This window comes from Acartia tonsa, chromosome 5, assembly GCF_053477335.1.
Source record: "Acartia tonsa isolate MP-2025a chromosome 5, ASM5347733v1, whole genome shotgun sequence".
In the NCBI taxonomy this organism is placed as follows: Eukaryota; Metazoa; Arthropoda; class Copepoda; order Calanoida; family Acartiidae; genus Acartia; species Acartia tonsa.
Window position 1 is genome coordinate 42,343,714 of NC_137264.1, and position 16,876 is coordinate 42,360,589.

Sequence of the window (16,876 nt, forward strand, 5' to 3'; positions counted from 1 at the left end):
CCCTAAAGGCTTCTAGGGGCGTAGCCGCTAGTATATAAATATTATGGCATAATCAGCCACGGTTTAAAGCACATTAATCTTTAAAAAAAACTCTTAATTTAAAACTACTTATTTTGAGCTTTTAAAAACGTAAAATATCTTTTATTAAAAAATATACCTATTTGTTTCTAATTTCATTTTACTTTCAGATGTATTTATCATAAAAATAAAAATGGACAGATATGAAAAAGGAAGAGTGGAAGAAGAGGGACTAACCGCAGCTAATATTCCAATCCGAGCACTACCACCAGAATATGGATGGATTCTACTCAGCGATCAAAGCAAAGTGGCAAAACTTGTCAGCCCTGCAATTCAATCTCTAAAATCTGATCAGTGTTTAGCAATTGCAGGTTCTGGCTTTTCAACGTCAAAAGTATCAGAATTGGCTAGCTCTGTTAAGAGAGAAATGCGGAATAATAAAATGTACGAAATTTACAAAAGCGGAGTGCGACAGATCCATGAATATTGGGAGCCCAATCAAGAAGGATTAGATTCATTGGTTGCTACAAGACATATACCAACACGGCATATTTTGTTGTCTACTAATCAAATTGACACCACAGAGTCAGACGTACTACCCAGTAACAATAACAACAAGGAAAGGCGAAACCAAAGAGGTGGTGATGGAAGACGGCGAGACAATCGCCCAAGGGCTAATAGTGAACGGCAGAAACCTAGAGGCAGTGCGAAGGAAAACGCCGCAAAACCAAATCAACAGAATCAATGATTTATGCAAATTTTATGTGATATTTTGTTATAGATTTCTTATGTTTTTTATTTGGAATCCTGATAATGATTACAACCTATATCTTTATTGTTTCAGATAATCCACCAAACAAAATTAAGTTTGACAAGAAATCTCGGTTTAGGAGACAGATGGCGGGGAGTTTTAAAAAACGGAAGGTGAGAAAATTACCAGTTTTAATCCAAATTGATTTATACTAAAACTATGTATCACATTCTAATTTGAAAAAATAACAGAACTGGGGAATACAAATAAAGTTTTTAAATTTTTCTTTAGGATTCTGACGGAACAGGGGCAGGTCCTGGGCCTCCCACACAAGAGGATCAGTTGAAACCTGGAATCTTTGACCTACCAGAAGAAATTTTTCATCACATCGTTTCTTATTTATCTCTTCAGGGTAAATATTTAGTTTCGCACAAAATTATATTTGTTTAATATTATAAAAACTATAGAATATATAACAACTACTGGAGTACCTATTTAAATCTTAATTGGGAAGCTCGAAGAGTTTCTGATTAAATATTGATTTGATTAAAACACAAGTCCATAATGCAAATTTAATTCAAACAAACTCAATATCATTAATTAATTCTCAATGTATGTATCTGTTAACAATAATTTTATTTCTAGATATTTGTCAGTTTGGCGCCAATTGCAGATATGCTTATTTTCTTACTCACAACGAAAAATTCTGGGCATTTCAGGCAAGAACCAAGGCTTTATTATGATAGAATATAGATTATATATAGAAGAAAAAATTAAACCAACTTCTTATAGATGGACTTGGACGTACAGTATTTGTGGTAACTGTGATAGGATTGCTACGCTGCTTTCCAGACTATTCTTACTTGTGACAGAAATCCTCTTTTTAATCGCAATTTTTACGTGCATAATTTTATCAAAGTCTTTGACGTATGGACACACCCTAAATATTAAAAGCTTTTCTTAGAAAAAATAATCAAGTTGTAAAATTTTTTAGATCCGTAAAGAGTGGAAGATACTTTACGTTGCGGATGGTTCTGAAGTGGAAACCGCATGGCCAGAAAGCACTAGACTCAACATTAATGGCATCCTGTGTGATCCCCACTTATTAGTAAGTTTTAGCCTTTAATTTTTTAGGTTCCTTTGATATTCTACATTATTTAGAACGTAGAATAATATATAGAATTCCTTAAGATAAAGTTTTAGTGCTTTCAGTCTTGAAAACCTTTACAAATGTAAACTTTTTAAGGCTTAAAAGGGAGAATGAAAAGAATAAACAAACGAACTTTGATAAATCTTACCCATGTGTAGTATAAATATCCTGCAATGATACCTAGTGGTTTGCTGTGGGAAATAGATTGAAATTAATTGTAATTTAAATCAAATTATGTCCAGAACAAAATGTCAACACGATCTATGTTTTAGGGAAATCGAGAACTTTTTATAATTTACTCCGCAGAATTTAGAAGATTGACAAGAGACAAAAGTGCAAAAAAGAAAAGGTACTTTATACCTACTTATATAAAATTACGAATTTTCATGTGTATAACATTTTCTAAATGATTTAGTCCTAAGAGGCCATTGCCTGTTTAAATTCATAATTAAGACACTTACCTAGTCCTTCCATCTCTTGCACGCCTCCGTTTGGGAAAATTAGCCAAATTGCTTGAACTTTTACAAACACCCGGCTATTTTTGTATAAGATATATTAACAAAACTATATTTCTGTTTTTTTTTTAGAAAAGACCCATTCCGAACGATGCTTGAGACAAACAGTGTTAAAGACATGATTCCTAGATTATTAGGTACACATTTTTATTATAAATAATTTTAAATTAAAAAACAACAATAATTTTCATAAATACCAACAAAATTTTGTCTAATAATTCCTTTATCTTGTACTTTTCTTGTTGCCACCTATTTTTTGGTGTTAAAATTTTTTTTTACACTTTACATAGAACTTTAGCAGGGATAGTTGCATAAAGTGAATTTCAGAAATATGATTGCAAGCATAAGTTAAAAATAAGTCTAACATTCCTATGTAATATTGTATTACAATAAATATTAAACAATTAGGAACTACTAAAAAGTTGACATGCTGTTTTTGTGAAAATAAAACAGACATATAAGGTGCATAAATCATAAGAAAATGATATTTAAGTCTTGATATTTTTAAAACTACGAGGTAGAAAGTTGAAACTCTTTCAAATATACCTATGCTCTATAAATGTAGTTTAAACCAATGAACAAGAAAAAATATGTAGTACACTAAATACAATTAAATACATTTAGTGCAACTACCCCTTTGATAAATTACCTAGACAGTGCTGGTGCTTAATTACATATAAATTTATTTTTAGCTTTTTATGTGTCTCTACCGCAAGAGGAACAATGTTCAGCCAGATTAGTCCTATTTGGTCCTGGTATTGAATCTGATAGGTAATTTACATTATTATTGTTAACTACAGTCACTACGCATTCTCTCACTGACACACACTCCTTACGACAATTGATAAGAAGCGGTTCGATTTTTTGAAAGAATTAGACTAATAATCGTTGTAATATTACATTTACTGGAAATATCACAAGATTTTCTACAATTTTATGGAAAATATCATAAGATTATCTATGTTTTTACTGATCTACAGTTTTTTTGCTCTTAGAGCTTGTTAGGGTTTTAAAAAAATAATTGTTTATTTTCTTCAGAACACACGACCTAGTCCAAAAAATTGTGAACGCGCGAAGCAGCACTTTTGATGCCATAGAGTTTATCCGAGGACTTCAGGTAAAAAATGGCTATGATATAAGGAATTTTAATTTTTGGTTTTATAGTCATGTGTATACTAACAAGAATGACAACATACTTACTGCTTAAGGACATACTTACTTTTTTTAACTTGATTATAGAAATGCTTTATAACAATATAACATTGTACTTTGTGATGATACTAGCGGCTTCGCCCCTAGCCTCTAGGGGCTTTGCCCCAAGAGGTTTGATCAAACCTATTTTTTGTATTTTAGATTTAAAATAAAAAAGAAAAAAAAATGGACAAAAATGAAATAAAATCATTAAAGGGTTATTAACATAAAAGTTTGTTTAATTTTTGTAGATTTTTAATATGATTTTGGAGGATTTATTTTACAATAACAATTTTGCCTCATCAGCGAGTAGCGAGCCTAATTTTTTTAAAGAATCCACCTTAGTATATTTGCAGGGAGGCGTAGGAAGTGGAGTACGGATAAACTACAAACATATGTACAATTTTGATCTCATGTGTCTGTACACAAACAGACAAAACCAACGGTTACTTAATAAAGGTAATTATTTAATAAGAATAAACACTGGACACTTATATTTATATTATTTTCTCGTATTCATTCGAATTCGGTGGACAGGAACCGGTTCTCATCCATACGAAAAAACTATGTCTAGCATCGTATTATATCCAGCTTTCTACGAATATAAAAATGTACAATCATTAGATTAAAACCAGTTTTTTTTAGCCCGTGCATCCGGCACCTCGGCTAAAAAACTGGTTTTAATCTTATAATAGTACATTCTATATCCGCGGAAAGGGGTTTTTAATACGATGAAAGAAATAACTATTATTATATAATTGTAATCTTCATATATTTTATTGCACTAAAAGATAAGTTAAAATGAATTTGAAAAAGTTACTGTCACTATTTAAAGCTTTTTAATTTGCTTTAGATATCAATCTTTTTTCTTTCAAATATAACTTGAAATCGAATTGCAGGATTATTTTACGTTATATCATGTCATCTTTTTCATACTTCTTATATTACGTAAAGATGCTAGGCACCAAACACTTTTCTGAAGTCCAAAATACATAAGAAAACACATTCTGGCAAAAAATGGCCATTTACACACAATTTATGACTTAATGTTACCTTAGCTGTTTCTAGTTTTACATAGCTAATTTCATCAAATCTTTAAATAAACGTTTTACGTAACAAAAGTTTAACGAATCTTAGTTGAATCTGTTTCATAGGGGAGGGGTAGCGCACCCCCCCTCTCTTCCCCATTTAAAATATGTATAGTTAACAATAATTCCCCTCCCAAAACAGAAAAAATAATGTTTATAATTTGGCTTTTTAAAAAAGATAACTAGAGGTTAGGGCTTAAGCCACCAGTGTTTAAAATATAAATGAATTCACAATTCTTCGCTTATATAATTTGAATTTTCTCTGAATTTCAATGTTTAAGGTGAAGCTCGGTTAAATCCAAGAAATAACATAACTGTCATTCAAGATCAGAGCGGTAACATTTCTTTAAGGTAAATCTAAATTTTAAAAGCGAAGCTCTTCTATAATTAGGGTCGGTCCTAACGTGTTATATAGCTCTCATCGATAATTTAGGCATGATAGAATTGTCCTATCTATTTCAAGCTTGACATAAGATATCTAAGTAGATAAAAGTTATAATAATACACTGTGTTTCGTAATACTACTCTTCAGTTACAATAACATTAAGATATAATATGTTACAAATATTTCAGACCAGAAATAATCAAGTTATTACCCACACTACATGCTCTAGTCTTTGCTATAGATGCAACCATATCACAGGTTTCAGTTTTTCTTAAATCATTTTTTGTTTGTAGCAAAGGATCTCGCAAACCGATGAACGGATTGGTTTCTTAATTTTGTCATTGGATGGCAAATTTGTAAAAGATTTTTCTGCCCCTTCGAATACAGAGTCCCTAGATGCTAAAGGCGCACACTTTAGTAATATGCTATAATAACAAGTTTTACGTCTTTTTTGTGATAATTTTTTGCTTGGTATCCAAAAAATGATTATTTCACAATTTTTATTGAAGCTTTGTATTTGTTCTGGGCAAGTTTTACGTTATATTTCATTAGTCCTATGAATACCTACCTAAAGTTCTAAATCCCTCAAAATATTTTTTTTTGTTTTCAAGAATTAAAGTACTTCCACAATAGGTTAAAAGTGAAATGAAAAATAATTTTAGTTTTTTTATATGAATGACTTTATTTCATAACTTTAGAGAGATTTTATTTTAACATTCTAAATCATAGAAATCTATTTCCAGGAAGAAAATTACATGGAGAGTTTAGCTATAATGAGAAAGGAACTGGATATCTTATTACGGGTAACAATTAAAACAAATTCTTATTATTGTTGTCTTGATTATAGTGTTATCCCATGTATGGGGTTGAAATAAAACCGTAGGATGTGACCCCTAATGAATAATGCAGCACCGAATAGACCAATGGATTTATTATTACTTGGATATTACACCAAATTACCATGTATTGTAATAAAGTGATTACTGTAGCAAGCTATAATAGTGATCTCCCACATCCCCCCTTTACCCATACCCTCCCCTCCTGCTGGATAAACGAATTGACCAATAATTGATGAGGGAAATAGCAACCTAAATTAACGACCATTTTTCCCCTGTCATTATATCCCCGTATTTTCTACGAATCTATATTCATTGATAGACCCTCATGCACTTCCAAACGGAATTTACTCAAAGGAGAACCATATCGGTTGAGTGGTTAACGAGATCCTTCACAACCCACACATTGACCCACAGACAGACACACATATAAACCCAGAACCACTTCATTATGCAATCTACATTTTCCTGGATATTTTGTCTACGGTAGTCCATAAGTGTACAGCTTTACAGTACATTGTTTCTATTTGTTAAAGCAACACGTATGATAAAAGAAAAAGATTCTTTTTAAAGTAAAATGCTTATATTTCAATCAAAATCTATATTTTTGTATTTTTTACCGATCCACTTCATTATGCAAATCAATAGAAAATCAATGGGAAAACGTTTGTTTTGCACTTTTCTCCACTCTTAAAAAATGATTCTGATAAAATAACAATCTTTTAGGGGATTTATGCATTAATTATAATGAAAAACAGTTTAAGGTAGATTTTAATGATTTTTCTAAATAAGAAATAATTGAAAAAAGAAATTCTATCCCTATCACTTTAGAGGACAGCTGCTGACCCCCAGTCTTATGGATGAAGCTAAATACATGTTAAAGAAAAAAATCACCCTGAAAAGTATACAAAAATGTTTTTTGATGTGTTAAAAAAATCCATTTTAAAATCTTGATTTTGAGGATGATGGCCTTTAAGATGCTCTTACTGGTGGTGAAGGTGAGCTAAATGTTATCTAAGTACATGGCCATTACAACAACTTGTCTATTAACCTATGTACCATTTTTTGTAGTCATAGCAGCCTCCAGTGGAGCCTCTCGACATGAAATATAACCATTATCTAAAAACTACATTATTTACTTTATGAATTTTAGTAATTAAAATTGCAATTTTTTTCTTTTTTAATATTGCTTGGCTGGAGGCTGCTATGACTACAAAAATTGGACCATAGTTCAATATATAAGTTTTCTTCAAGGGCGTGCACTTTGATAACATTTAGCTCACCATCACCACCAGTAAGAGCATCTCAAAGGCCATCATCCTCAAAATCAAGATTTTAAAATGGATTTTTTAACACATCAAAAATCATTTTTGTATACTTTTCAGGCTAATTTTTATTTTTAACATGTATTTAGCTTCATCCATAAGATTGGGGGTCGGCAGCTGTTTTCTAAAGTGATAGGGATAGAATTTATTTTTTTCAATTATTTCTTATTTAGAAAAATCATTAAAATCTACCTTAAACTGTTTTTCATTATAATTAATGCATAAATTTCTTAAAAAAATGTTATTTTATCAGAATTAATTTTTAAAAGTGGAGAAAAGGACAAAACAAACGTTTTCGAATTGATTTTCTTTTGATTTGCATAATGAAGTGGATCGGTAAAAAATACAAAAATATAGATTTTGATTGAAATATAAGCATTTTACTTTAAAAAGAATCTTTTTCTTTTATAATACGTGTTGCTTTAACAATTAGAAACAATGTACTGTAAAGCTGTACACTTATGGACTACCGTAGACAAAATATCCAGGAAAATGTAGATTGCATAATGAAGTGGTTCTGGGTAAATATCCTGTTACTAGTATTTTTTTATTATTTCAGGGACTAGAGACGTTTAAGATCTCTCTACCACTGGTTGTGCTGGCATGTACACAAGAACAAACACATCAAGATCACACACTGAGTAGAAATAGGTATTTATAAACAAAACTTTATTACAACAACACTTAGTGCATCTGTTCGTCGTTTGGCAGATGGTTGGTTCGAATCTCGGGCCAAACTGCGTCATAACTATAGAGATAATTGTTGTACCTTATGCTGTTATGTCCCTAAACAGGGGCAGCTCATTACCATGCACTGTGAGGACTTCCAGACAAAGGTTGTACAATCAAAGGGTGTTTGTCTGCCATAATGGGAGATGTTAGTGCCTTGGAAACTGCTAAGTTCTTATACTGTTATAAATTGGCTCAAGAGGTACCTATTAATCATGTACATACATACAAAGTAGAAATTTAAATGTTAAATTACACCAGCTAAAAGCAAAATTATAAGCTTATTTTTGGCACAAAGTAAGAATGCCAGTAACTGATTACATTTTTTACAAAAAAAATCCTCTCATTAAGGATATTTGGATATAGCCCCCTAAAGTAGAAACCTTTAAATAATAAATAATTGAATTTTTGAATCTTTTTTAAAACAGGGATAAGATTTTGCAAGAGAGAATTCCTGTCAAAGATATTATTACGGGACTCAAACTCAACGAATATGCAAGGTAAGCGTGTTAATTTTGGTTTGGCGCAAATTATTTTCATACGCCTTACCGTTTACTTTAATTTATTTTTGGGGCACCAGCCATTCTTTCTACCTTACTTTGAAACAAATTGAAACAAACGGCGAGGAAGGGGGGAAGGGGTAGCTTTCCGTTTGTTTGTTTATTACTTTAGTATAATTAAAGGGGGGGGGGGGGTTACTGCAATCATCTCGTAATCAGTGAGCAAATGGCCGTTTAGCCATTTTTAAAAACTATTTTCAAGGCAAATCATCACGAAACCATCTTCACATATTACTCTTTGCTGCTCCAAAACGTTTTCAAACGGTTCTAGCCGCTAGTTGCTGTTTCTAGAAATCAAAAAGTTTTTTTTGTATCATTTCACATTATTTAAAGCAAAAATATGTTTCAAAAAGTTGATTCCTACATAATTTTTGGCAGATTTACTATAAAAATAGTCAAAAAAAACTTACTTTTTCAACTTTTTGTTCGATTTAGGGAAAATAGACCTACCAAGGATTACTCATGCCAAAATTTCAGATCGAAATTTAAATTCTAAGTGCCATTTGCTCACTGATTACGAGATGGTTGCATTACCCCTCCCCCCCTTATATTTGGTACTGGGTAGCCCCACATGGAAGTTCACCATTGCTGGATAGTCACTTTGAGAGAGAGCACCACTTACATATTAATCATTATTTATTTTTAGTGCCTGGGGAGTCTGGCAGGTAGAGGTTGAGAACATGAGAGGGGCTGAAAAAGGTTAGGCAAACTTTTTTCATGATTTTTAGAATATTTGTCTGTCAACCAACAACTTGTATAGATATTTCTCGAATAGGTATGTCTTAACAATGAAGGGTTCGTGAGCTTGAGATTAATCTACAACCCTTTATCCATCCAAGCTACTTAAAGCAGTATTTTAAACTTTTTGGTAAAACTTTCAAAGCCTTTTTTTCACTCGAAAAGTTATTTTGTAATCTTATTGTGCTGTCCTCTTGATATTTCTTTAAAGGGGGGAGGCGGAAGTGACACTTCTTGAAACCAAAACTAAAAGTCACAGGAACTCAACTAAATAAAAAGTTACAGCTCTAAGATTTGGCATGACAGTTTCTTTTTAAAGAGGTGCAATATGGAACTGTGAAGAAACGGCGGCGGAACCGTCTCTCCCGCCGATAACCGCGATTTCCCGCAAAAATTTTTTTTGGCCTTTTCTCGCTAAATTGGACAATTTTCAATCATCTGAGATAAACTTTTTTTCTATAAAAGGGGGGGGGGGAAATGTGGTGACTCGTGCCACGACATACCAGCAATTTTATTTTGGGTGCTACTCCCTTAGTTTTAGAGATAATTGGATGAAATCTTTTGGGCTGGGTCAGTAATTACCCCAACTGTTGGTATCTTTCAAAAAAAACGGCGGCAGGACCGCCGCTCCCGCCGCCTGCCGCCGTTTTCCGCCGCCACCAAAAAAATTTTTTTTTGGCATTTCTGCCAAAATACAGTATTTCTCCAGTGATTTTGAAGATATTGAAACAAAATCTTTTTAGGTTGGTAAGTAAAAAATATTTGAATTAAGAAAACGGCGGCGGGACCGCCGCTCCCGCCGTCCGCCGCCGTTTTCCGCCGCCAACAAAAAATTTTTTTTTGCATTTCTCGCCGAATTAGGCAATTTGGAATCATTTGAGACCATGTTATTTTTTTCAAAAATTTTTCCCCCCGCAGGGTTGCTTGTAAGGGGAAAAATTTTTGAAAAAAAAAACATGGTCTCAAATGATTCCAAATTGCCTAATTCGGCGAGAAATGCAATAAAAAATTTTTTTTTGGTGGCGGCGGAAAACGGCGGCGGGCGGCGGTAGCGGTGGTCTCGCCGCCGTTTTTTTAAAGATACCAATAGTTGGGGTAATTAGTGACCCAGCCCAAAAGATTTCATCCAATTATCTCTAAAACTAAGGGAGTAGCACCCAAAATAAAATTGCTGGTATGTCGTGTGACGAGTCACCACATTTCCCCCCCCCCCTTTTTGAAAAAAATAACGGTCTCAAATGACTCCAAATTGCCTAATTCGGCGAGAAATGCAAATAAAATTTTTTTGTTGGCGGCGGAAAACGGCGGCGGACGGCGGGAGCGGCGGTCCCGCCGCCGTTTTCTTAATTCAAATATTTTTTACTTACCAACCTAAAAAGATTTTGTTTCAATATCTTCAAAATCACAGGAGAAGTACTGTATTTAAGATATACCTTGATATACGAGAATTTGAAAAAAAATAACATGGTCTCAAATGATTCCAAATTGCCTAATTCGGCGAGAAATGCAAAAAAATTTTTTTTGAAAGATACCAATAGTTGGGGTAATTACTGACCCAGCCCAAAAGATTTCATCCAATTATCTCTAAAACTAAGGGAGTAGCACCCAAAATAAAATTGCTGGTATGTCGTGGCACGAGTCACCACATTCCCCCCCCCCCCTTTCTCTTATATTTTCACTAGACACTTTTTATTTCAAACATGTCAATATTAAAGAAAAATTGTCAATTGCAAATTTAAGAAACGGTGGTTTTCGGCGAGAGCGGCGGTTCCGCCGCCGTTTCTTCACAGTTCCATATTGCTCCTCTTTATAGCAACAACCATGCCAAATCTCAGAGCTGTAACTCTTTATTTAGTTGAGTTCCTTTGACGTTTATTTTTAGTTTCAAAAAGTGTCCTCGCTTTTAGGCTATGCTAATAATAATGGTAATACTTTGAAACCTTAATATTTTAATTTACATCTGATAAGAAATTGGTAGTTAGTTATTACTGTTCTACTTATGAACATCAGAGGGAGAGAGAGGACACTGAGCTGTTTATTACACTAGTCCCCAAAGTTTTTTAATGACTTTCTCATTCATTGGCTTAACAACTTTGGGGACCTAGTGAATTTTGATTGGTTGGTTCATTAACTTGAGATTTCAAACGTTTCAACCACTGAATTTTATCTACAGAAAGGGTTGGGGGACTGCCATTTACACATCAAGCAAATTTACAGTGGATGTGTTTATTTGTGTATCATCGTTAACGATGTACATTTATTTATCGGTCATTGTCCTATCCCTTTAGACCCCTGATTGTGTATGTTTTAGGCTTTGACTGGATTCTGCATCACCTGAGGAAGAAAAGAAAAGATTGGAACTATCATCACATACAAGGACAAAACTGACCGTCACAGTGCACCAGCCACCAAAGGGGGAGGTAGGTTATGCTAAAATTCCGTAAAGGTGTGAGTTTTAAGGCTTAAAAACAGTAGTAGAACGAAAAAAACTTTGTTAATTTAAATTTTTTTTTGTCTAGTTCTTTTCAATAAGGAACACACATATATAGTGAATATTTTCTACTACTGTTTTTAAGCCTTAAAACTCATACTTTTACGGAATTTTAGAACAACCTTCCTCCCCCTTTATCAGTATTTTTCTTTTATTATTCAGGTTGAAAGTCATAAGAATAGTGTTAATTTTTTCCCAGCCTGACATCAAAACCGATTAATATCCGCTAGATTATACCTAACAAATTCTGGACTATATTTCTACGAATAAAATTTTGTTAGCCCGGGCTATCCGCGGAAAGCTGTCTTTAAAACGATGCAATAAAATTAACTATTGCAATCCTTTTCCAACAATGCAATGCAATCAATTCAATTGTTCTACATATTTTGAATCCATTTTTTAAAACCTAGGAAACACAACAACCTAGGGTTAACAGTCCGTCCAATTTTTAGACCGGATTTGGATTCTTACAAAAATCCGCAAAAAACCGGATTAATCCGTGGATTCCGGATTCTTTTTTTTTTGACTCCGGATTCTAGCAATATTTTAAAAGGCCTTTTTAAAATAATTTAAGGGATTAAGTTTTACCGGGTACCGGGAAGAATCTAAAGCTGCGTTTTTTTTTTATATTTTCACAGTAGCTTTTCTCCTATTTCTAGACCCTACAGCGGCAATTTTCTAACCCTTACTCAACTTAACCTAATCCAAAATAAGAATGAAAGGCTACTGTGAAATATTCGGACCAAAAAAACTAAAGACGCTAATTTTGGCCTAACAATTAAGAATCCGAATCCGCTATTAAAACAACGGATTCCGGATTCGGATTCTGTATTCCAAAATTGTCCAAAAATTGGACGGATTCCGAATTCTGATTGCCAACTCTACAATAACCATACAAGATTTGTGTATCATACAGTACAGAAATTATTTTAAAAAATCAAAATACCTACCTATCATTACCTGTTAATAACATCAACATTAAGACGAATTTTATTTAAATCTTTGTCTGTATAGTATACCTACTTAGATATTTGAAATTAAAAAATTTAGATGATGGAGAGAAAATGAAGTAGCGGAGGTTCTAACCCTGCGGGACAATGATTAAAATTTGCCTAACCCAACCTAAAATAACCTACCAAAAACTACTGTGAAAATATGACAAAAACCGCTACAGCGTTTTCTTTCCATGATCCAAAAATTTAAATATTTTTAAGATTTTTTCTATTTTTTTTTGCTTTTGTTTTGAAAAATTTCTTTTAATGATTCTTTTGTTTGATCTCTTTTATATTATGAAAACACTTTTTTCGCATTTCACTTTTAATTAGCAAGCAAGACAAAAGAGTTTTAAAGAAGTTGTATCAACTTTTTTTTTTATAGCTAGCCGGTTCTTTTAGTAAGTAGTAGATGTAAAATTTTTCATAGAATTCAAATATGCAATCGGTTTTTTTGTAGACCTCTTATTTTTTAAGTAATTTAAGTTTTTAAAAAAAATAATTAAGTCGGTTTTAAGGTACTAAAACGCAACAAAATAAAAGAAGAAAATGGTCAGTAAGAACAAAAATAGTAAGATCTTTAATTTGACACCTTACTTTTAAAATTTTGTTGAGTAATTATTGAAAAAATCTATTTTTTTAACCTCGGTATAATAAAAACTTTAGACCTAAATATTTTCTCAAACAGATATAAAAAACATGGGTTCATATATACCATTAGAATCAGAAAAATATTACGAATCCATTGTAAGCAAAATTGAAAAAAATTAAAAAATTAAAAAATTACAGAAATGGCCAATTATTTTTTTTGTTCAGACAACACTATTGTCTCTCCTTTTTTACCCCCTCTTTACCCCCTCTTTACCCCCTTCCCATTTTTATACTCAATTGAAGAATTAAGACGTTGCCTGTACAACATAATATGATATTTTCATATAATTCCTTTTATTGTAGTTTATATACTATATTGTAAACTTTTTTTTTCAATTTTGCTTACAATGGATTCGTAATATTTTTCTGATTCTAATGGTATATATGAACCCATATTTTTTTATTTGTGAAATAATAAAATTAAGTTCAAAGTTTTTATTCTCGTGGGTTTAAAAAAATCGATTTTTTCAATAATTACCTGACAGAATTGAAAAAGTAAGGTGTCAAATTAAAGATCTTACTATTTTTGTTCATAATGACCATTTTCTTTCTTTTTTTTGTTGCATTTTAGTACCTTAAAATCGACTTAATTTTTTTTTTTTAAAACTTAAATTACTTAAAAAATAAGAGGTCTACAAAAAAACCGATTGCATATCTGAATTCTATGAAAAATTTTACATCTACTACTTACTAAAAGAACCGGCTAGCTATAAAAAAAATAGTTGATACACCTTCTTTACAAAAAAAATGCGTAGTTAGATTCATTGAAATTAGTACTAGGTATTGTTGTTTGCTTTAAATATTTCATGATTAGAAAATTTGGGTATAGTCCCTTTCGTGGCAACGTCTCTTTAGGGGTGTTTCTTCGTATTTTCACAGTAGCTTTTCCCCCATTTCTTGCCCCTGCGGGGCCAATTGCCTAACCATGCGGGGCAATCACCTAAACTAACCTAAAATAACCAACAAAAGCTACTTTGAAAATACGACGCAAGGCCCCTTAAGAGGCGTTGCCACGAAAGGGACTATCCGAAAATTTATTAAGAGAGCTGAACAGTTTAATACTATGTACAGTCAAACCAAACATAAAATTATAATTAATGCGTTTTAGACCTAAGTAAAGCGTTTGTGTGACACCACCAATTTTCTTTTTGTAAAATATTTAATTTCTTGACAAAATCAAGATTACAATCATTTTTCTTTCTTTTTATCGATTACCGCAAAAAAGTTGCTAAAACGTAAACTCTTTGATTCATGATTGCTGCGATTATATTATTCTATATATTTTTTTTTATAATTCATGTTTTTTTTTAAATTCGGAAGAACTTACTGCGCTCTTAATTTTATTTGTGTATCTTTTATTTACTAGGTATTGAAACCTTTCAAGTTTGATCAATTGAAATGTATTCAATTAATACAAACTTAGAACAAATAGCTTGTGAATTAAATTAAACTTTTGAAATAATCAACGAAAATGAAGTTGTTAAATACATCATCACACGTTTTAGTGTATACACTCATACTGTTTGATCGATGGTTCTTATTTTATCAGTTTTTCTGGTAGTTTCACTCAAATCTATTAATGAACCACCGAACTTAAAATAACATGTATCTATTTACGGGGGGGGGGGGGGGGGTGATCTAACCATATCCTTACGAAGTACTACCCATGCGGAGCTCTCCAGGGAGGGAGGGGACTTTGGGCTGTTTACTACACAAGTTCCAAAAGTTTTATAAAAACGTTTCTTATCCGTTGGATTATAAACTTTGGAGACTTTAATTGAATTTTGATTGGTTAGTTCATTAATTTGAGTGTCTAAACGTTTCAACCACTAATTGTAATCTACAAAATGGGTAAATTATCATCATTGGGGATTTACATAAATTTTTCATTCATTGTCTTATCCCTTCAGATTCCTGGGAGCTCTCCCAGCACGTAAAAGTTAATGAAAGAGAAGTTACGCAACTTTACTTACATTTTGTACTTTAACTTTTTAGTAGCGAAGCTACTCTATAATTTTAAATGTCCGTCTATCAACATTCCCATCAATAAGGAGCTTAATTAACTATAAAACGTCAGTAGCGGTCGGACTTCTTTTAAGCAGCTTTTTAGCTGCCTTTATTTTTTAAACCTGATTATCTCGGCTCCTGTACATGATAGAAGGCTAAAACTTCTTGGCAACATTCTCATCAATATGGAGCACAATTAAGTATTAAACATCCATAGCGGTTGGACTGCTTTTTACTCGCTTCTACTTTTTACAACAGATTTTCTCTGCTCCTACAAATGATAAACGGCTGAAACTTCTTGTCAACAATCCCTTCATTATGCACCATAACTAGGTATTAAAAATCTATGATAGTCTGGCTACTTTAAACAGCTTTTTAGCTGCTTCTCTTTGTACAACTTTCAAAGACTTAAACATTTTTTAAAGATTTCGTTATTTAAATTTTTGCATTTTCTCCCTCTCTCTCTCTCTCTTTTTGTTATGATTACAGATCATCTGCGCTAAAGCTCACGTTGTCCTTTTGTCTATTTCATAATAGTTTTGTGCTTCGCTACTTATGGATGTTGTCGTCCTTGTTTAGTCATTATTTGCAATCATATTTTGCGCTATTATGAAAATCAAACTTATTTTCTTCCTTGTTTTTTGCAATTATATTATTGTTTTTATTTGTTATTTTGTTTCTATTATTATTATTATTATTATTGCTATTGTAGAAAATATTAATATTTCATCTGTGATTTAGATAAATAAAGTAATCATCCTAAAATGTTTAGTTAAAACCCGCAAACGTCACTCAAAACGTAGCGCATCGTCGGAGAGGTGATAGGTTCGAATCACGGCTTAACACCGCATCTTTAATAAAAACGTTAAAATGGGTTTTACTGCTACGAAGATCCTTAAAAGCGAAGCTGTGAATTTGTAAAACAAACGAACATTAACACTTGTAGAGTTTCAGAACTTAAAAAGCTAAACATCAATTTGTAAGTCTAAAAAATCTCTTTCTTGTAACGATTAGAGTTGCTACGCTTCTAAAATCGTACCTAGGTTTTAAAGTAATCACTATGAAAAGTATGAAACTATTAGGACAATTCTAACAGGTTCAAATTAACGAAAAGAGCTAACCGTTTCGGACGTACGGACGGACATATCCTAATTATAGAAAAGCTTCGCCTCTTAAAAGATAGGTACGACCACGGTGCAATTTTAGACAGTCGCCATTTATGATTAACGAATTTTTGTTTATTTGGTAGCTGATAAATTGCCGTCAGCCAACGTAGTTTTGAAAAGGGCCGTGGATTACGCTAACGGCTGCCAAGCCCTTGATTTTTACTTTTTAATATTAACCATAACCATGCAAATTATTAAATGTTACATAAAATCAGATGCTTGTACTAGAAAAAGTAACATTTATTCCATTAGTTCACAATTCTAAAAGATTTTTTCATCCTTT

General features: G+C 32.3%; 2 protein-coding genes across 7 annotated transcripts; both read left to right on the forward strand.

Moving 5' to 3' along the window:
* The first annotated feature begins 211 nt into the window (after window positions 1-211).
* On the forward strand, window positions 212-863 carry Rpp25 (ribonuclease P protein subunit Rpp25). The gene has a single exon (XM_080161767.1). The coding sequence runs from the start codon at window positions 212-214 to the stop codon at window positions 764-766; it is 555 nt and encodes a 184-aa protein (XP_080017893.1). The 3' UTR covers window positions 767-863.
* LOC145319546 (F-box only protein 4-like) lies at window positions 819-16,192 on the forward strand. Of its 6 annotated transcripts, none has more exons than XR_013879935.1 (17): window positions 819-942; window positions 1,061-1,181; window positions 1,415-1,488; window positions 1,764-1,877; window positions 2,192-2,268; window positions 2,507-2,571; window positions 3,127-3,205; window positions 3,473-3,551; window positions 3,982-4,084; window positions 4,995-5,064; window positions 5,287-5,356; window positions 5,842-5,901; window positions 7,819-7,910; window positions 8,417-8,488; window positions 9,195-9,247; window positions 11,598-11,732; window positions 11,894-12,049. XR_013879935.1 is itself a non-coding variant. In XM_080161740.1 (17 exons), exons 1-16 carry the CDS (start codon window positions 832-834, stop codon window positions 11,672-11,674), a joined length of 1,317 nt encoding a protein of 438 aa, XP_080017866.1. In that variant the 5' UTR covers window positions 819-831; the 3' UTR covers window positions 11,675-11,706; window positions 14,970-16,192. The 6 variants fall into 6 exon arrangements, 5 of the variants coding, with proteins under 5 accessions (XP_080017866.1, XP_080017865.1, XP_080017864.1 ...); XM_080161740.1 differs by lacking the exon at window positions 11,894-12,049 and adding an exon at window positions 14,970-16,192 and having other exon boundaries at window positions 11,598-11,706; XM_080161739.1 differs by having other exon boundaries at window positions 11,598-11,710.
* Window positions 16,193-16,876: the final 684 nt, after the last annotated feature.